Source organism: Cephus cinctus, unplaced genomic scaffold (assembly GCF_000341935.2).
Source record: "Cephus cinctus unplaced genomic scaffold, Ccin1 Ccin1_scaffold1708, whole genome shotgun sequence".
Taxonomy (NCBI): domain Eukaryota; kingdom Metazoa; phylum Arthropoda; class Insecta; order Hymenoptera; family Cephidae; genus Cephus; species Cephus cinctus.
In genome coordinates, this window is record NW_014333954.1 from 66,409 (window position 1) to 89,128 (window position 22,720).

Genomic DNA, 22,720 nt, shown 5'->3' on the forward strand with positions numbered 1-22,720 from the left:
TCTAGGCTTCTGATCCTTTCCTCTCTCTCCTTTTCCATTTTCTTTTTCCTCATACATTAGGAATACTCGGATACCAATGCACTTGGGAAATTGATCAACCTCCCTATTTCGCATAACCGGGGCCTCCCTTCTGGCACAAATCCAGGATGAATTATTAATACGAAACCACCAGTTACGTTCTCCACGTAACCGCGAAGAAATCCCCCAGAACAAGAAAAAAACCAGCATAGCCTACTGCACCCAGCTGTGTCATCTGCAAATTTTCTGAATTTTTTTTTACCAAAGAAAAATATTGTATAAATTCCCTTTAAACAAAAAAAACTGATCAATGATCCAGTCTAGCAGGATTGGCAAGGAGCCTTGCCCACGAGTCTAGAGTCCCGGAATTCTCGATGACGTAACAGAAGACGTCGAAAAATATGGGCCACCGCGCCTGCTCGTGGCAAAGATGCCAAAGAAAGATCCTCGAGCCGTGAAATTGCACGAAAACGAGGAAGTGAGGGGAATAAAAAAGTCCGTATACGTTTCAAAGAAGAAAAAAAAAAAAAAAAAAAAAAAAAAAAAAAAAAAAAAAAAAAAAAAAAAAAAAAAAAAAAAAAAAAAAACTAAAAAAATCTATTTCCCACCCAATTACACGTAAGGTTAAAAAACAAGATATTCCACAGCATATAAAATTTCAGTTACGACCCAGTTAAAGCGCAGCATACGAAATACTAAAGGATATCTACGCCATAACCTTAAATCAATATCCCCCGGGGAAATCTCGACAAATGATAAAAGGATGTAAATAAAAGACGTTCGATATGATTGCGTATTAATCGCGTCCCCCTGTAAGAATAAGTCACATGCAACGACGCGTGGATGCATTCATGGGCCATTACGCGCAATCAAACTAGGTAATATCTGTTTATAGGTCGTCGTACATGGCGACAAGAGGTTATGTGAGAGCGAGGAAGAATGTAAAGGAGGAGAGTATGCGCGTCGCGACGTCGGGCAGCGTCCGTGTCGCTTATAATTCTTCTATAAAAAGACAAGCCGTCATCGCGAGTCCTGGTCACCGCAAGAGACGGTTACGCTTTGAAATTACGTGCGAGCGAATCCGCTGCCGTAGGCCCTATTGTGACGTCACGTGACAAACTGCTAGAGTCAAGTCAGCGGTCGATTCGAACTAAACTGTCATAAAAAAGAGTCAACGCAAAGACTATACATAGTATTCTATTCAAACGACTAATCAAACGACTGGATCGATGAAAACTCAAATATTGCCAGACAGAGGAACGATGAATTAAATAATTGTCAACAAACCCACCGTACACGTTACGTAAGAATTATTCGGGCAGGGAATCGTTGTACCTTTGTAATACAACGATAGACGCACTGTAAAGCTGGAAGCGACTTAGCATGGATCCCGGCCACGGACGTTGCCCACGCGCGCCAACGATTATATTTCACAGGCTAATACGTATAACGTTGGGTATAGTACGTAGTGCAGTGTCTGCAACTGCAGGGACACAGGTTATAAGAGAGTGTGTAAAAAATTTAGAGAGAACAAAAATTTCTATACGACGCTTTTTCAGAACGGTTATTGTTGCCGTGTTATTAGCTATGCTAGTCTCTCGTTAGAACCTTGAGAGGTTATGTCGCGTCTGTCAAGGGATATACCCGAGGCGTGCTCCGTCGATATTAATGAAACTTGGTAGGTAAGTAGAGCGCGTATAAAAAATTCAAGAATACAAATTTTCTATACAAGATTTTTTTTTTTGTTATTTGCTATGCCAGTCGCGTTAGAGCATTGAGGTTATGTCTGGTTCTAATGAGGAATGTACCTGCTGAGTTGCTCGCCGATTTTAATGAAACTTGGTAGGTAAGTAGAGCGTCTCGAGACACGAGCGTCTTCTGTTCGTATTAGATTATAAGGGATGCGGTATCCTTGTATGTTAAGACTTTCGTGTCGGACCGATTAGCGCAAAATTTTCAACGTGATATTAATTGATCTTGAATATTTTGCATATACAGCCCGGTGCAGGATCAGAGTGATCAACGCTCTATTATTATCAACCTTGTTAACGTTTATTTTGAAACTTAGAATAGGAAATGACATCTGCTAAATTATTCATACGCGAAAATCTACTGTGCTTTGGTTATGTTTTATGTTAATGTTATTTATCGTCACATAATCATGTTATGTCTCAGTTGTTATTGAAATTATTATTTCGCCCGCATAATATTATTTGCGTTCGTAATCTAAACAGACACGGACAATTGGGACTTGATGTTGGCCTGATTCTACATTTTAAAAACGTGATTCATATGTTTATCGTGATTGAATGACAATTTCGATACCGAATAACTGGAAGAAACTATATTACAAGAAACTTCGTTTTACACGATTAGATTTGAAATGTGATTCTGTACATTTTTTCATGCAAGCATAGTCGAGTTTCTATGAAACAAGAGATGTGTAGATAAATATTCGATAAATACCAAATTTTTTTCGTACATTATCTAAAAATAGGTTGAGAGCCATGCAATTGTTATCAGAGCCATTTTTCTTGTATTTCGCAAATTTTCAGGGCTAATAGATCCAATATCGAAGTTTTATCGTACTTTCTCAAGCATCTCATCCGTTAGAAACTAGTATGAGCAGCTAGTACCGTGCGCATGTTCTCACCAGTTCAATTTTGAGGGGCCACTTCCTTACGAACCGAAACGTAAATAAGTCCCCTCGAAAGGAGCTGATGTGTCGGACCCACATCCACAATGTTGCCATTGTACATGGCAAGATTGTTTTGAAAATCTTGAAAAAAAAAAATTTTTAATTTTCTTATAAACGCTCTACTCGCCTACCAACTCTTATAAAAATCGCCCCGACTATTTTCCGTATAAGATATGTGAAACAAGCATCTGTTTTAGGCGTTATAAATCTTTGGAATTTGTGAACGTTCTTTAATCACCCATAACCGATCCGACCAGAATATCACAATGATTAATCGCACGCCCCATATCCATTCAAAAAACTGATGAGAATGAGAATCAATGTGATATAAAAATATGAGACTGAAATTATGAAAAATTTTAACAGCCACGTTAACACTCGTGAGTTTCTAAAGTCGATGGATTCAAGTCAGGCCAAGTCAGACAGTGCGTATTCCTCTTGTCAGTAGGCCCGTAGGTTGTGCAGCGAGCAAACAGAGAAAGAGAAGAAGTATTTGAAAGATGACGCTAAGTAAGATAAAAGATCGTGGTACTTTGCCTGAGCAATAGACTCTCTCTCCATGTCCATTCTTGGAGTATCCGACACACTGCGAAATCCTCGCAGACACGGGCGGCCAAGGATCACCCGTTATATCGTTACCATAGACATTACAAGCGCCAGTAAAAACACTGACGCAATTCTCAGCGAAAAGAATGACTAATGCGCTGGACATACATTTTTTTAAGGTATAAAATATTATAAGCCATCGTCAGAAAGTGAATGTGTAGACTAGATTATTTTTTCCCCTAATCTTCATTATTCTTATCAAAAATATTTTTGATATCAGTAAGTCTTTATCGATCTTGACAATTGCTCTGTGCGCAAAGTAAACATAAGTTCCAAGTAAACTTTTTCAACGTGTGCTATTGAATTTCGAAAATTCGTGTAATCCAAAGCGTGAAACTTCGAGTGAACCTGATGGTAAAGGGATGATTGTGAAGATTCCAATCTAGCTAGGTGTATCAAAAAAAAAGTAGTGACTGATAGGAAAAACCATTGAATGATTTTTAAAAAAATTTTTATAATAAAAATCGTGGAGCTTCGAGTGAACATGCGAGTGCAAGGATTATTGTGATTATCAGGAATCCGGTTTGTAGTAGCGTAAAAGTAGTGACCGGTACAAAACACTATTCTCCGGGAGTCGTTAACGGCAGCCATGGATCAGGTTTTTCGTTCATTGAGCGATGCACCCCTTGATGCACTGCAGTTGCACCGAAGCTAAAAATGCAGTGCTGAGAGAATGACGAGTGAACGAAGCATAACACGAGCAATAGAAACAGAAGTGTTCAAATTCGTGTTAAGCTCACCACTGGAATCGAATAGCAGACAGAAAAGAGAATGGACCATTATGACCTGTCACAAAGGTACCTGGTTGATCGATTAAAAAAAAAAAATTTTGAAAACCCATGAAAACAAGGAAATAGGAAATAAACGGTAAGATGATACAAGGTCGCGAAGGGTCTGCTTTGTCAGGCTTCGTGTCGCTGTATTACCGTACATGAGAACCAACCTTAAGTCTCCGCTGCACGCGTTTGGTTTCCACGGTGTGCAGAGAGAGAGAGAGAGAGAGAGCGTGGGCAAGAAAAACAGCGCCATGTATCATGAAAGCATAAAAGCAGGAAGGAGCTTTAGACGCGGGGCGTGACGAAGTAAATAAATAAATATATAAAAATAAATAAATCAAGGAATAGGGAGAGCTGCGTATACAAAACCATAAGAATCTGAGTCACTAATTCTCCTCTGGGCACTGCGTGAGTCACGAGCCAACGGCAAGTCTACGGAACGGCAATTTTGGAATGGCGGTAATTTTGAATTGAAAAAAAAAATCCAAGTTTAGCCAAGGCCGTATAAGAGTCTTAAAAGCCGTGATAGAGGTTTAAGAAGGAGAAAAAGAAACGTCAATAATTATTTCTACGTATTGGCTAAAGCTTCCGTTGCGTAGGCGAAGACCATGCTGCACCCAGCAGCAGACGTGGGAAGTAGTGTGCCGTGAGCTTCGCCAACGCAACATTTTCTACGGTTTCCGTGCGGCTGAAGGAGCGAGAAAAAGTTGTCCGGACTCGGTAGGCTGGGTCCGAGCGACCCGAAGTGAGCGGTTACCGGTTTCAGATAGCTTTCTTACCGCGCGATAAATCGATATATCGAAACAAATGGGATGCACGGAATCCCCAAAGTACCAAAAGACGCACGATGAATAATAATAATGACAAATAATTTTTGGAAAAAAAATGTCAAACCAAGTCAACGCCGATCTCCTTGGCCACGTGTCGTTTCCGTCGCTCCGTGAAAACGCCAAACCAAAGACAGACTTAGTTTAAGCAGGCAAAGGCTTACCCGACCTTGGAATGAATCCGCGTATCAAGACAGTCTAAACTACCGGCGCAGATAGGACGAACGAGTACGAAGACCCGAGTAGTCGAACGAATCCGGTCTCGCCAGTTGAATTTTCGAGCGGCGTGAAATCAGGCACGCTCGGTTTATACACGGCAGGCCAGTCGTTAGCGACGAGCCGAGTAAGAAAGGACAGAGACAGCGAGGGTACTGGGAACAAAAGAAGGACGAAGACAGAGATAGACAATCCGGGGATAGTTTACAGTGCGGCCCAAACGCTCGATTGAACTTGAACCTGAACCTCCTGGTGTTCCGCCGAGTCTGAGCGACTAGAAGAATTTCATGAACCGTGAAGTATCGGTATTGAGAGGTTTCAAAAAAAAAAAAAAAGAAAAAAAAAAGAGTGATTCGACAATCGAAAAGAATCGTGAATCTTTCCCCGAGTCGTCTCCGCCTACGGTTTGCACACCCGGCAGCTGGTAAAATCGATCCTTCGCGAGCCGATCTCGGCGATTATCGAAAAACGATTATTATCGAATATCGATAAATCGAACCGATACTTTTCGTACGGCATAATAACGAGTACATTGACCGCTTGCTACTTTCATGCTTGCCTCGCCTCGATGTAGCTCTAGGTCAGTTACCCGCCTGCGCCTCTTGTTGCACACGTTTTGCTAATGTGCCGGTGGTATCCGTGGCTCGTGGTTTCATAATCTTAAGCCGCGTTCACACGGTACGAGACGCGAGAGAACGGTCGGAGGGGTCATTGGGCAAATATGGCGCACGGGCCTTAAAAGTCTTCGAAGCGATTATGCGTTTCTGTACGAAGGAAAGATAAGGAGGTAAAAAAAAAAATAAGTAAATACGTGTTAACAGGTCAAATTAGAACTTTTACTTGTCCCAATAGAAATTCTCGATCTCGCCGTGTATACGTTAACGAGTCGCGCGTGGGTTAAGGAACGAAAACTCATTTCGTAATTAACTTCGTTATTAAGCGTATACTGTACAGAGGGCGCTGTACAGTGTGCGAGGCTCCGGGGCTCTGTGAACGCTGCCCAAAACGGTCGCCCGCGATAAACACACGCATAATCGGCAAATATGAATTCGTACCTTGACTCGCGGTATCGCTCCTTTTAAAGCGAGTTCACGCGTGAGCGTGGTCGAGACTATACAGACCAATGGCGAAAGAGTGTGGGCGAGAAATAAACGACAGGAATACTAATCGATTCCTATAAGTATACAGAAAGCAGCGCAACGATATTCCAAAAGGAATTGCACAATTGACTCGTGGAGGTCGAACGAAGAAAAAAAAAAGGCCAGAGGAAACATAAATTAAAAAAAAAGTTACAAAATTAAAAAATTTATTGCTTACCAAAACAAGCCTAAGTATCCAGATCATTCAGACCTCTTGTAATAGCGTTCTAACAGCCCGCGCAACGAAATCCCTCAGAAATACCTAAAGGCGATTTCACAGCCGTAACGACGAACTCCCATAATACGCGTTCCGAAAAACAATGTTTTCGTCTCACAAACGTTCTCAAACAGTCCTATTAGTCACGTACCGCGAACGGCAGTCGTCAAACGATACTGCGGCCCGAAGCTAAAACCTAGAGACTAGACGATCGTGTAGAATCACCGACGAAGAGGTTACCGGTGCCCCAGGAACTCGCACTGTTTCGTATGTGGATCGCGCTTCCATGCACTGTTGCCCACAGCGACCGGTAACGCGGGGTTGTTACACCGCGATCGTCGAACACTCAGCTCCAATCTCTTGTGTCCATACGGATCCAAGTTTACGGCAATTAATGGTGAAATCATATCGCCGACTCGAAGAGCTCAAATATACACAGAACAGTCGGAGTCCGTCGGCCGATTCACAATTAGCCAAAGTCCAATTACGAAAGCAGGACATCCAAACGAGACTTGAAAAAAAAAAGCATCGCACGCGTCTGATCCTTCGACCTCGAAAAATTTCGTCGGAGCCTGATCTAACCTAAAAAGCAAAAAAAAAAATCTCAATAAAGCAAAATCCATCCGATCGTATATCTATACGGCACATATACATATGTATATTGTACATAAGTCGCGTGCCCGTGTACGATTACTCTCCACGCACTAACAGCATTAACCACTATGAGTAAGGACGCCGAAGTAGGATATTTACACCAGGGAGCATTGTGCAAGGACACACTCAGCCATTCGACGCGTAGGGCCGCCACGTGCAGCCGTGACTCTGCAAATGAGCTGGATAACAAATGGACGCTTCGGTCGCATTATCCCGGGGGGATACAAAGATGAGACAAGAATCACCGAAAACACAACCAGGATTATTGCGCGGCACGTGGGACGTGAAGAAACCCGAAATCAGCTGAGTATTGTCATAAGCAGGAAATATCGTCAACGGCAATCCCAATCCTCCCGGGGCATGCTGGGTATAACGAGAAAAGTACGTTAGTGCTATTCGAGGCCAACTTCACGACAGTATAGGCTCCGCCCACCCGTCCCTCCAAGCCCAATTCACAGTACGGCCGTAGAGAATAATTCCAGTGAGAGATCATCACGAAATCAAAGACTATAACGAAACCACCTAACCTCAAAATTGTATATCGTGTAAGACTCCTTAGCAATGACATATCCCCTGAGGTTGATCGATGCTTCTGCTCGCAAGCCATAGACGGTAAGTGCAAACACGGCCCACCCACGTTGAGTCTGTTTACTGGGCAGCTGCAAGCTTTCTACTTTCGTGGCACGAAAACGCTCGACCGTCGCACTGTGATACGAGACTAAAAATCCACACGATAGTTGATAAAAGGAAAATTTTTAAATACACAAGGTCTTTGGACAATTATTCGTTTCGCTGTTCAAAAGCAGTCTAGCCGTTTCCGTATGGATGACCACGTGTTCATACAGATAGGGATACGGTATACGTGAAACGAGACACGGTCGATCCTTATCCAACGTACGATTAACGTTACTCCGCGTCCACGAGGCGAAGTGCAACGATCGTTTAAACGTCGACGTCCACTTCTTCGTTGATTCTCGGGGTAACGACCTCGGCCGAGTGCGCGATCGCACCAAGTAAAACTGGAGCTGTTTTATTTAGTACACGCTTTCATTGCAGTAAGTGCCCGGCTGGCTGCAGGAGCGATCGGCACTCGCTGCGCCGAGGTGGATCTGTAGGGGAAGGGAGAGGCCGGGACGGCAGACGAGAATCCTGTAACAATAAACAATGTCTAGGGGACGGTCGTATGGCAAGATCCGGTCACGTGACAATTTTGATCCATAAAAATACATAGAAAATCGAAAGATTTCAAAAATCGATCATCGATCAAGACTATATTTTTTTTATCGATATACGTCATCAAAACGGCCATCCAACTGCGACGATAATAAACCAGAAGAACCTGAAGACGCTTATCGGTATCGTTCGAAACTATTATGAAACTCAGTACGAGTCAGGTCCCGTTCTATACTAATATTATACAATAGTACCGGTTTATATGCAAAATGAGAGTACAAGGAATATCCTGAAGAACGAAGTAAAAAAAAAAATAAGAAAAACCAGCTAGTTTTGACCCGTCAAGGGCGAAGCCTGCTAACCTCCATTAGACCCTAATGGGAAGGATCGTCCCCTTGCAGTGTTGGTGTAGCGCCTTGGAGGGGGGGTATCGAGTGCGAAGTAGTGGTGGCAGAGAGAGAGAGGGGGTCCAGACAGGGATTGTTTGTATTTATGGATTTATGAGTCAGCCCTTTGTATACGTTTAACAGACGTGAACGTAGCAGCAACAGTGTTACACGACCGACTTCAAGAAGGCAGCTGAGCGACGCGACGATTCGTTTCTATAGAAGCGACTCGAGCCGAGTCTGACGTACGTAGTGTTAATAAAGAAATGACGTCACGATCTCGGTACAGTCTACAATGCAACTTTAGGGCTTGGAGTCGAAAGACAAATTGCAGGTACGATCGCAGCGCCACGAGAGACACGCGAATGTCATCGAGCGATAAAGATTATGACCTCGAAAAGGCCCATAGCCTTCGAAAGACGACTGTGTTACGTGCGTGTGGGGTTGCGAGAGGTCAAAGGCCGATCGATATACGAGTGACGTAGAAAATTATGTGGAGACGTTTAATTATGTGAAAACGCATTTGCAAGGGTGCGGCTTGGTCCTCGGCACCCTCGGGGCACGCACGAGGCTTTTGGGTAGACTGGGGGCTAGGGTGAGGAAATGACGAAAAAATTAGGGCAAAAGTATGAAAAAAATAAATAAACAAATAATTTACCTAAACTGAGAGAAAAATAATTAAGACAATCAAGTACAGATTATGGTGGCAGTACTAATTGACCCGGACATTTATTTTGGATTGTTTCCTGTCAAACGAACTTTACGTTATATCTGATATCATATTGATCGATATATATATATATATTAAACATAAAAATAAAGCAAGCACGTAACGGCGCCACGATACGTCATCCCGACGACAAGCCCACGATGTGTCCAAGGGCGCGGACACCGTGCGTATCGGGTTCTGAAAGTCCCCGATCAAATAAGTCCAATCTTCCAGGACACTGCAGCTCCTGCATGAGCAGTCAGAGTGGATAACGATAAAAGTCCTGTAAACACTAGAAAATCTAGTAGATAACGTCGAAATGTATAAGCGTCACGTGACTGCTACATAAAGAAATGCGATAAGAGACGTTAACGAGTCACAAGAGAGAAAGAGAGAGAGAGAGTGTCAGTCCTCTAGTGAATGGCTCTCTCGAAATCGTTGTAGATTTTTTTGGTTCCTGGCACAATAAGTACCGGAAGTATGTCCCTCCGCAAAGAACAAGACCAGGAAGAGGAAGAATCAGTGAAGTCGTCTGGCGTGAATCCGAACGGCTGACGTCAAGGTTGATCGACTATCAGAAAATTCGCAGCGATGCACATATACGTGAGCGATAACGTAAAGTGATAACAAGGGAATAAAAGAAGGAACACCTATTCGCTAGAGCTTATAGAAAGAGGCGGATGGACTCTGGCAGTGAATGGAGTACGTAAAGATGAGGCGAATGACTCTCGTCTCCTTTTCCCTTTGGCAAGGCAGAGATAATGCACGTAGCATGTATCGCGCCCACGCGCACAGGCACTGCGCAGCCTAGGCGACTGGCTTGGAAAGTCTTGGGAAAAATATTTTTACGCTGTCCACATAGAAAGCAGGAACCCCCGAGGGTAATCGTTGGTATACGGCCCTGAAATCAGTATCGGGAAGTGCATACGCATTTTAAAGGACTAACGGGAATTACTGGAGGAATCGCATCGTCCGGCTTGGAAGTGACCTAACCTCGAAAGCAAAAATTTTGTTCTTTCAATTTCACCCGATAAGGGAAAAGCGTACAATCTTCGTGATTCCAAGTCGAGAAGATCTTGTCAGACGTTAAACATGGCGGAGTCTATGATCCGTATTTTTATGTAAAAAAGTGAGAAATAGAGGGAAAAAAAGGTTTCAAGAGTTTGCACCAGCAGGAAGTCGAGGACGAGTCTCTCGATCTAACTTTAACGTTGGCAATTAATGAAAATTAAAAATCAAACGACTTCACAGGAAATCACGAGCGTTTCCGGTACTTGCCCACGAGTACCACTACGAGGTACCTTATAACGACGTCGGAGTGCCGCTAGTGTAAAGAAACTTACTACTCGTCGAATAACTTCGAGTAAATGGGAAAAAAAAAAAAAAAAAAAAAAATTCGAAAGGGTATTTGAAAAAGTGTAAAGAAACTTACTACTCGTCGAATAACTTCGAGTAAATGGGAAAAAAAAAAAAAAAAAAAAATTAAATTCGAAAGGGTATTTGAAAATATATATATTAGCCCACCCCTCCACAGTATAATTTCTACACGACGACAGTTTTGCACGCATCCCTCAAATATTTCGCTACACCAACACCAAGCTGTAACACGTTTATTTTTGTCGCTTCGTGAATACTTATTTATAGTAGGCAAATTGCTCGTATAACACGTTACGTACTCGGACCACGAAACAACCCAAGCAGACTGCGGAGTTTATAATGCAGAGAAACAATACAAAGAAAGGAAGAAAAAAGGCAAAGAAAAAGAAACTCGTGAAATAAATTTTTGTTACCAGCCCCCAGACTTTCAAAAGATAAAAAAAAAGGTATTTTACCACATCTTCCATAAATTTCGTGCTATTCGAAATAAATGGCCCTTAAAAGACGCGTCCGTGACACATTCGATTCCGCAAAAGATAACGAAGCACGAACAGTTGATTCGTAAAATCTCTCGCCGCCTATCTCCGTCCTTCTCTTACGCACGCAATCGCCCATAACTCCCTCTCCCTCGCACTCGCGGCCGTCATAGGACTCGTCAAAATCCAAAGGCCCTAACCTCGGAAAAATCGACGATACTGGCGATCGATCAGTGACAGCTGTCAAGTTTGACAGATGCATCCGAACCGTAAGACCTAACTAGTAAATCTACGCCTCGGCCCGTTGCCAGTCAGTAAAAAAAAAAACTACATGAAAAATGCAATCATCCGGTGATCGAACAAGCCGCAGGATTATTCAACGGGATAATGTATACTTTCACCGTTGATAATCTGTCTCGAGCCGTAAAGCGGAAGTCGCCCGAGCCGAGGACCTTCGCTTTCGACCCGACAATTTACGACTCCGCGCGAACCTTCTCTTGTAATTTTCAATCATTGTTCCCACGAGTCCAAAGTAGCCACCCCCTCCCTCCCTCCCCCCTACAACCACCTAGTAAATCTTTCATACCATGCAGTCTTCGATTCTCATCTCTATCGCTTGATAACACGTTTAACCCGAGTGCATACAGTTCACTGTGACCACCCTATAGCGTAATTCCATAATATACAGAATGTTTCATACTGACCAGAAAATAGTCAGCCGTCGTACCAAACTTTATGGTCGTCAGATATAGACATCCGCAATACATTAGACACGATCGAAACCTGTAAATTGGTTATCATTTTTTCTTTCACTTTCGAACGATTCGCAAAATTTACGACCTGGCTGTCCTCTTCGCAAGGACTTTGCGTTGACTCAGAATCCGACCGATATGGTCATGTCAAAAGGTAAAGTTGACATTCAGAGCTCGCGCGCAGCATCGACATTACGTGTAGGTGGAACGTCATTCCAAACCCACGCGTCAGTTTCGGCAATGTGACTGGGTGATCGTGCTAAAGGAAAAAAAAAAAAAAGTAGGAGACCACGGAAACTCGCGGTACGTAACCAATCGTCGAATTCTTCGATAAAATTAATTAATTTCTCAACGCTGCAGCACAGTAGCGGAAGAGCGGTATGATTTGGAAAAAAAAAAAAAATTGAACGAGTAGAGGAATAATAATGAACCATAAGAAAAGAAGTAACTGTCGCTCAAACGAGACAAATGAAATTCCGCCATTATCCACGGGAAAGTGGTGGCTCGGGTTATTAATATTAAAAAAGCAGCATTGTATGCTAATAAACAATTAAACTGCAAAGATCCGTCGAGACGGGAGAATTCAAGGAGACGACAGTGCAAAACGTACCGACACAAAATAAATAAAAAAAAAAAATTTTTTAAATCACATCTTTTTTCCCACAACGCTCCGAGAGTACGTGAGAAATTTTGGATTATTCGCAAATCTCAAGTTGTATTGTTGCAAGTCCAACAAAAATTTCTAACCTCAAATCCACTCGCTACGTCAAACCATCGCAAGCAACTGTCAAAGACGCAAAAGACGTTAAGGAGCCACGTGCCAATCTATCTGTAGCAGCGTCAATGTATATGAATGTACGTATGTCTATGCTAATGGGAGATATGTTAGTCGAGATTGTAACGTGATATAAGAAGGGCCCGGCGGTTCCACCATGTCTGAAAACACTTCCTCGATTGTCAGTCGAATATTTATTGGCCGGAAGTGGACTCACCCATGTCTCAAATCACAACGCTAAAGGCCTGCAGGTTCACAGGCTCCAATCTTTGAACACAAGTCCCAAGTAAAACGGCCGAGTTCACGTTTTCTAACAGTCATGTAAATCCGATAAGATTGAAAAACCGTCCGGTGTTAACCCTGATAACACGTGTTCACTAACGAAAATTGTCATCCTAAATCCGTTGACTTAACAAAAAAAAAATCACCGCTACCTCATTCCGATTATTCCCTGATATGAAAATATATACGAAATATAACATAAACTTAAATCATAGTATAAACAGCTAAGAAAAACGTTAAAAATATATATTTAAATGCGATCATAGAGACACTCTTAAACCCGATATCTTCGTCTAATCTTATCGCTGTTAATCCCCTGTAGTAGCAATAAAAAAAAAGAAGCAAACAGAAATTCCGTTGTATTACTTCGCTATAATTTTCAAAAAAATATAAATCAGTTAAAAATTATTTTTCGCAAATTCGCGGCATCCCAAATTTTCCCATATTAATTATAATACGCATGTAAAAACATGAGCGCAATGTTATTCGGGGTGCCGACTGAAGTTGGCGACGTCCATTCGATTTCGACAGTTGAAGCCAACTTCAGGCTCTCGACTAACCCCTGTGCAGCGGACGAGTGCCGAGGTGAGAATCTGTTTAAAAAGTCAACACAGGAGGGACCGTCTATAACTGTACAGTATTTCCGGCACGTTTCAAAGCTAGCATACGAGAAGGAAAGCATTGCTGCCAGCAGCACAGGATTAAATGTGTCAGGCACGGTCGAGTGGGACAAATGAAAATGGCGTAGGTGGTGTCGAACATAAGGGCTGGGTAAATGTGATAATAAACGACCCACGTGAATTTGTGACTTGAAATGCAGACGAGTAATGGATATTGGTATCGTTGAGACTCACGTAAACAGAAGTGACGTTGGCGTTCCTGACGATCTCCCTGACGTCATCCACATCGAGCGTCGACGGCTTCGACGACGACACCGTCGACGTCGGGGCCAACATTATTTCACTGGCCATTTTTCAGACTCCCAGGAACATCCTTGGCAATTGCGTGTCACTTGTGCATATCACTTTTACCCTGTCCAGCCACGTGTTTTGAGGTTAGACTTTATATTTCGTCGACGAAACGCCGTTAAGACTTTTGATTGGGCGACAGAGAGACAGGCTTGAAAGAAGATAAAAACAAAAAGCGAATAAAGAAAAGTCTCGTGGATCTTCCGATTTTGGAAAAATCCTCCGGATACGTAATTTCAGTACGCATTCAGAAGAAACGTATAAAAATAAATTGAGAAGAGAAACAGTTATGTAGACCCATTGCCGAAAATAATGGTAACGCTAATTAAACCCGCGATTTCCGGCACGTATTCGTTGGCATTGCCAATTCGTATTCGGGTTGGCTGTTTTATTTATTTTTTCTCTCTCTCTCTCTCTACTGCACTAAGACGGAGTGAATTATACGGCATTACCCCTCTAGCTCTAATTGAATCCTAGTCCATTCGAGTGTAAAAAAAAATTAACTGTAAATTAGAATCCAATGAAATGTAAAATACCCAAAGTACCCTGTGCCGCTTTAAAACGAAATTTTACAAAAATATCAACAAAGAAAACCCCGAAAAAAAGAATCAAAATTTATTGAATAAAAGTAAAAAATTCCTACAAGCAAATTTGTACTAGTAAGAACGCTGTTTGCTTATAACCCAGAATTCTACGGCCGCACGAAAGTCACCCGAGGATCTGACGCGTTAAATCTCTAGCTGTACAGCCCGCAGGAGCTCTTTTAATCCCACTAGAACGTCACTGATAATTTCCAAAAATTCCACAACGGACACTGAAGAAAAACACTGTAGGATTTCTCCAAAAGAATTGTAATCAATCACCATCAATCGCATACCTCGTGAAACGAAAAGCCGAATTCGAGCAAAGAGCGGAGGAGCGACGCGAGGTTCGAGAACGAGCCGGGACGACTGATTGTCAGCGAGAAAGAAGAATGGGGCCTGCCTGCTGCCACTGTTCGCGGTTAGAGGAATCACATTGACTACAGAAAGAGGAACCTACCGACCTACTAGAGCAAGTGGAGAGCAAAGTAGGGGGGAAGAAGAAGTTGAGGTCTCGAGGAACCCGTAGCAAGTGTGCCACTCGTGCTCGGCACCTCGAGTAGAGCGCACTGGTTGAAGAGGAGGAACAAAGCCACAAGGATATAACTAAAGTGAGTCAGCCGTGAGTCTGAGTCCGTGAATCAATGAGTCGAGTCAAGTCATTTGAACTGAGCATTGAGCGGGTCTGGGAAGTTAGCCCTCCATAACACGAAAATTCTGGTTCCAATGTTTGTTCTGGGTTGTTCTAAGTTTGTTCTATAATGTTCCGGAAAAACTAGTTTCTCAATTGAAATTTGTAGCGGTGAGGCGGGAACACACAGTTTTTTACCGGAACACCCCATTTATGGAAAATCAAACGTTTTTTAGTTGTTCCAAGTTGTTCTAGTTGTTCTAAATATTGTTCCAAAATATTAGTACCGCTAAGTGAAGAATACTCGAATGGGATCAAAAAAACGTTTTTTACATATAAAATCGTTCTACATTGTATAGTTCCGATTTCGAATCTTGTTCACATTGTTCTAAGTTAGTTGCTATTATCCGATCGCTATACAAATCTAGAACAATCATCGATAGACCCAGAACCTAGGAAAACCTAGAAAAACCTAAAACAACCTAGAAAAACCTAGAAAAACCTAAAAAAACCTAGGAGAACCTAGAACAAGCAGGAACAACCTGGAAATCGTTCGAAATGGTCCTATATCCACATGCTATTCCGACAGCGTTTCGTCCTCCTCAGCTTTTGCAGTGTTTCCCTGGTTTTATATGACTGTCGTACCCGATCGTGGGAGGTCGTGGAACATCCCGGAACATCGTGGAACAATCTAGAACATGCTGGAATAACCTGGAAATCGTTTGAAATGGTCCTATATCCGCATGCTATTCTGAGAGCGTTCGTCCTCCTCAGCTTTTCCAGTGTTCCCTGGTTTTACGTATCTGTCCTACCTGATCAACCTGGAACAACCTGAAGCAACCTACGAATACCTACAAAACCCTACGAAAACCTAGGAAAACCTGTAAGAAACCTAGGAGAACCTAGAACAAGCAGGAACAACCTGGAATAACCTAGAAATCGTCCGAAATGTTCCTATATCCAAATGCTATTCTCAGAGCGTTCGTTCTCCTCAGCTTTTCCAGTGTTTCCCTGGTTTTACTTGTCTGTCCTACCTGATCAACCTGGAACAACCTGAAGCAACCTACGAATACCTACAAAACCCTACGAAAACCTAGGAAAACCTGTAAGAAACCTAGGAGAACCTAGAACAAGCAGGAACAACCTGGAATAACCTAGAAATCGTCCGAAATGTTCCTATATCCAAATGCTATTCTCAGAGCGTTCGTTCTCCTCAGCTTTTCCAGTGTTTCCCTGGTTTTACTTGTCTGTCCTACCTGATCAACCTGAAACAACCCGGAAAAGCCAAGAACAACCTGGAACAATCTAGAACAAGCTGGAGCAACAAAAAAAACTTTGATTTTCCGTAAATGGGGGGTTCCGGTAAGAAACTGTTTTTTGCGCATCACCGCTACAAATTTCAATTGAGAAACTTGTTTTTCTTGAACAATATAAAACAAACGTAGAACAACTCAGAACAAACAACGAAATCGGAATTTTCGAATTATGGGGGGCTAACTTCCCGGACCCGCAATGAGCGGCAGTCACTACAATAGCCGCACGGCTAACAGAGGTCACTTTCTCTGAATCAACAGCACATGGCAGCGATCGCCAGTCAAAGTTTCTCATAAAACAAACGTTTAACCCGATTCGTCCGAGAACGTACAAAATGCTAAGAGAAAGTAAAGTTATCGAATAAACAAAAAATAAACGGTTTTGCATAATCGCATCATCATCGTACTCAATTTACGTAACATAACCTCACGTAGTCCCATCGCAGCGACAGTAGTAATAAAAGCCAAGAGGAGCGAGGGTTCGGGGGGCGAGATAACAATTTCTCAGGACATAACAGCCTGTGTGGATAAAGTGTATGGTGCTTGCATGCAGCGTGTCTGACAATTGAATGCGTATTCGTAAGAAGTCGCAAAGTAGAATCGAGTTGCCGCCTCCGTGAGAGAAAAATGAAGCTGTGGCAGCACCGTCGGTAAAACTAGATTCTCACTTTCGCTGAGAAACCCACACGAAATTACATATTTATAACTCTATGACTATCTGTCACTCCCTATCTATCCGTATCACGTCCATCTGTCTCGCTCTAGACAACAACCTACGACGAAGTAGCCAAGAACTATTTCACAATGGCACCGGAGACCAGCCGTCCCGAACGATACGAAAAAAAATTGGGGCCCGCCGGTTCCATCGTCCTGAACGTCTCAATAAGACTTGGCGCGCAGAGCAACGGTGTCAGAGCTTCGCGTCACGATCCCAAACTCGGCCATAAGACGCCGGGTTCACGTGCGCACGTGGTAATTCAAACGCGCGTCAAGATGTCACAACAGACACAAGAGATTGCGCAACCAGTTTGACTATCCCTTTGATGGTAATGACGATGCACGATGAATATCTGTTCGAGGTAAGGAAGCAACGTAAGATGCGTGTGAACCAACCTTAATATCGAGTCATTGCCATCCGAACGAATGAACCTATGCAGAAAATACGAACGGACGTAAACCAGCCTTCAATAACCGAGGCAATGCTGCCAATCTCTGATAACGAATAATACGCAGGACGAAAACTTTGACACAATGACAAGTCGTGCCAATGATGAATCATCGTGAAGCAACGTATAGTAGCAATGAGTGTTCAGGGTTACTACGAGTCTTTGTCGCAGTAATCCCAGCAAAAATATGACGGACATAAATTGTATCGCGCGATGTAAACATCGTGTAAGTATTTCGCAAGCGGACGACGCCGTGCCGCTTTCAAACTTCAAAATGGCTACACGCCGTTTCGAGGTGCGCACGTAGACGTACAATGTAAGCGGCGAGTTTATAGCAATACAAGAAGTCGTCAATAGGCTTACGTGTCACTGCAAGAGTCGAGAATACTAACAGCCACAGAAAAGGAAACGTCTAAGAGTCAGTGAAGCACTGTAGTTTTCCTGTCTCGACAAATCCGAGCAATCTAACCTTATAGGTGCCCGAGAGGCAGAAAAAAATAAACATGGCGCCTTATGGAGACTCGAGGACCGAACCACCGTATTAGGATTTTCTGGGTCATTTGCTCTTCCCGGAAGTGGCTGCAATTATTTATAAGCATCGTACCTGATATTAAAGGTAAGAACTAACGACGACCAATAAAATATAATCAATGTTACCAAGAATTGTTAATTTCCATGTAAGCCCAGTTATGCAGTTGGACTTAGTGGTGTCTCGTAGAACGATGTTTTGAACATACAGCCTAGTCTAACCTTAAAGTATAACATGGCAACAACATATATCGCGTATCCGCATCAGTTTACGCTACATTGATCGGTATAAACGATCGACTAGCAAGGACGTCTGAGATCTGGTCTCAGATCTCTACAGGGTGTACAGTAAGAATCTGAATATCCATCAGAACCTTATATTTTCTATGAAATGGTCTAAGGCCTATGGTGCACTTGGTATGTGCTGGGTACCGAGTTTTAGCTTAAAATGGATATCGCATTGCAGAAAATATTCATGTAACAATCGACACTTTTTTGATATGGTACTCTATTGAACGATTATCCAAGACATTTACGGAAGTCCAGTATAATATTCCCTGAATGGAATAAGTAAGGTGGTTGGCTGTTATAAGAAAAAATATTCAAAGATTATGTGTTTTCATAATACTTATATACAGGCGGGATGACACTGATAAGACCCCAAGTGATCATTAATGTTCAGATTAATGCCACAATAACGCGAACATCTGCTTCTCGTATTTTATCAAATTTCGATATCGACCGCAGAAAAAAGAACAAAGCAATTCGAGAAATTCGTTGAAACAAATTTCGCAAAATCCTTTGGCACGTGAGCGAGGATCGATTCATTGCACTATATATATATGTATGTGTGAATTATGTTATCGACTTAGAACTGTAAAACAGTTTTCAATTATCTTTCAGATTAAGATCTCGTTAATGAACAATTGTCTTGAGCTGACTGACTGTAGGCGCCAAGGATGATAGAATGAATGGAAGAAAGAGTAGAAGAAAAAAGTGAAAATGAAAAACGTAATTGCCATTTGGCACCATCAGTTCTTCAGTCTGCGAGGAAGACAAAAAAAAAGGGTGATATTCTTTTTAAAATAAGACGACTGTGCTTCTTTAACAACACTTGAAAGAATGGCTGAAAGTCTCCAGCCGTTTCGGCTCAGCTTTGGATATTTGCCAGAAGTGAATGTCGATAATGGGGTCGGCTGCCTATTGATTATTTATTGCAATCAATGTATGTACGTAGTGACCACGCTATGTGTGGTATAAATACATATGTCCAGATGCATACTCTAGAGAGGAGAGACTGTCAATTACGTGGGATATGCGGAAATTTCGATAAATACCGACCGCACGACTTTCCAAAGAGAAGTGGGCCACTTGACTTCCACGCCGGTCTTTCTCGCTAGTGGAAAATCAGACGGTGAATCGATTCTGAATATTGATAAGAATTTTATAAAGCTTAAATGAAAATCAAAAGTATTATGCACTAGTACTTCTCCTATTCTCACTCTAAAGAGCAAGTTGAATGTCCTCTTGTTACTCATTTTATTAATTCCTAACTTCATATTTGCATGCTAGAAACAATTAAAAAATAGGACATTTAATTGAGGCTTGGTAATATTTTATATTTAATTTCTAAATCTTGGAAAGGGGTTTGTCAAACGTCTTGCGGGTTCGTTGGTCTATCAGTGATTTGGTATTTCTAGGCAGTACCAAATGCCTTGCTTATATGGATAATAAATGACCTTGTGTACAGGAAATGAATACCATATTCATCATAACCTCACACTTCCGGAATAACTCTAGGTCGTGTGTGTACTTTACTTCTTCTTACTCGTGTGAATGAGAGGGCTGAGTCTATATTTATCAAAGTTTTACTAGTCGCCAGTGGAATCGTGAAGAGTTAGGTGATGTACTTTGAAAACATTGTTTTCCAGGACCTTGCTCTTAAGAGAATAAGCTTTGAAGATTTATAAAGGTTTCTTATTGAGATTTAAGCTATGGGATAACATTTTGTGTTGCTACATTGTATTTCGGAATACCAGTTAATACCTCATCAGGTTTACAATCACGTTTATGGAGGCAAATCTAGTAAATTCATCTAATAAAATAATATATTTTATATATGTTAGAGAGATTTTGATTCTATTGCATAACAGGGTCACAATTATGGGATAGCTATTATGTATAATTTTGCTGCATACTGGAATGTTAGACTGCTTGTATAAAAGCATAGATGCTGGAATGCTGCTTAAAAATAGATATTATTTTGGTAGGTGTATGTAAATTTGTCATACCAATGGGTATAATATATAGAATAATAGTACTATTGTATGTCCAACTCACCTGACGAGTATCAAAACCATCAGATACATGTTCGGAGTCACCACCATGGAGCTGCTGGTCGCCTTTTCGTCGATCATCGCCCATGTTACGGTCCATCTCGTTGAAAACATGGACAACTTCTTCAGGCACTGGCACACTGTTGCTGATGGACTCTGGCTCTGTATCCTCGCTCTGAGCCACTGACTCCTCTAGCTTGCTCTTGGCGAAGAAACGTGAGATCGTATTCCACATTCAATGATCACAGCATCCGCAATGGAAGAAAAGAGCATACATACAGACTGGTCCTTTTTCTCGTCATAGCAATGGTAGGACTTGACACAAAATTGTTTGAAAGTTGTCTTCTCGACTACAAGGATGAGAAAACTATTCCAGCACTATCCTCTTCGTAATGACACTAAAGCACAATCCAGTTCAAGAAAGGAAATTCCTGTAGAATCACTATGTACAATGAAAACCGTTTAACTATTGACATTTATTAAATAGACAGGTTAGACAGCTCTCGCATTGCCACTTTTACTTCACATTTAACAGTTTGTTTTGAAAGAGATCTTTATTTGTTTTGTCGTAACCGAGCGACAGGTTAGAAGTCTGACATATATATTCGCGAGAAGGTACGGCCTTGTTACATTGCAAGACAAAAACAAAATACACTAAGCACATTCCTGGACTAGACTGAGGTTATCCTAAAGAATTTCACCACGAATCATTAAACGAACCACTATTCCTACCACTTTTTTCTAGTATAACGGCAATTAGACATTGTCTACAGTTCACAGAAGAAGATCGAATCAAATAAACGAAACCCAAAAGACATTAACCATGTGGAGAACAAGTGGAATGCATGGAATGTCAAAAAAAAGACAAGAGAATATTTCCTACTATCAGAACGTAAAGTAGCCAAAGTGTCTAAGTAAGGTAACGAATATATCAACCTACCGAATTGGCAATTTAACATTCAAACGTTTAAAAAACGTGCGAAATCTTAAACAATCTCAAACGCGACTATTTTTATCAACATCGCCTTAAGTACATGTCACGATACGATACATGGAACACACTGCAAGCGATATTCGGTCTGCCTATCGATTTTCACCTAGTTTTCAGAAAATATCTCACCAGCTATCTAAAGAAGTTGACAAGAACGACCAACATTTTTCTTATCAACCGAAAATAATTCTCAACGTCTACCAAACAAAGCCAAAGTCATGAAGACATCGAACTACAAATATTAAAGTACAGCAGTTTCTGCCACAGAAAAGTAACATGAATGAATAATTATAAAATAAGAATCCTATAACAAAACCATATCTCTGCAGAAATACTACATCGGACAGCAAGTCTCTCTACGTTAAAGGGCGTACCTCTCACGAGTCTTCTTGAATAGAAAGAGAACGACACCGATTATTCATGTACCATCAAGGGACAACTACCATCTTAGATTTAATAAATGACAACTTATATTTCTGCCAAACCATAAGAATCGCAACGGTTACGACTGACAAAAAGTAGCATAAAGTAAAATAGTAGATAGAAGATAGAGAGTGCACACAAAAGGATCAGCAGCACTATATACCGTCACAGCACAGAGGTATCACACTTGGCACTAGAGAACGACATATAGATTCACCAGGTCGCGGTATTACGGCCGTTTCACGGTCCTCGCGACTTCTTACGATACTTCACGATTCTTTATTCTTCTAGAGCATCACCTTTTATGCGCGTATACAGCGTAGCGTTCGTCAGCGTGAAAAACCTACGCCTCTCAAATATCTCATGTTCACGGCAGGTTCGCCGACGACCATCGCGAAAACGTTCATCCGTACTTCTCGGTGGTGCTGCTGCTGCCGTTTAATCGATGAATCGCTCTTGCGATACCTCGTTCCTTGATGCCGCAACGATATTTCGAGTCGACCTCAGTAAAAAAAAAGACACTCGAAACAACATCTCGCGGTCGCCATTATGACTTGTTACGTTGGTCCAAAGAAGAACGTTAGTGCTGCCATCTGTCGGACATGTTTGAAGTACACGACTGACGGTTACTGTAGTTTTATCATACGAGACAAAGTCTGGTGAGTTTCCTAACGGCTTCCTTTTTTTCAAAATTATATAAAT

General features: G+C 41.8%; 1 protein-coding gene across 16 annotated transcripts in view; it reads right to left on the minus strand.

The window, feature by feature from the left end:
* Nucleotides 1-22,573, minus strand: part of LOC107273530 (patronin) — a 49,299-nt gene extending 26,726 nt beyond the window's left edge. For 6 of the 16 annotated variants that reach the window (XM_025090883.1, XM_025090882.1, XM_025090879.1 and 3 more), the window contains exons 1-2: nucleotides 22,182-22,572; nucleotides 20,609-21,046 (exon numbers count right to left, since the gene is read on the minus strand). In XM_025090883.1, the coding sequence (XP_024946651.1) occupies nucleotides 20,609-20,839 (231 nt within the window). In that variant the 5' untranslated portion in view covers nucleotides 20,840-21,046; nucleotides 22,182-22,572. Of the gene's footprint in view, nucleotides 1-6,458; nucleotides 6,611-13,935; nucleotides 14,201-14,926; nucleotides 15,075-20,608; nucleotides 21,047-22,181 lie in introns of those variants that run through there. The other 10 variants (XM_015751837.2, XM_015751845.2, XM_015751835.2 and 7 more) reach the window with 7 other exon arrangements.
* Between the last annotated feature and the right edge of the window lie 147 nt (nucleotides 22,574-22,720).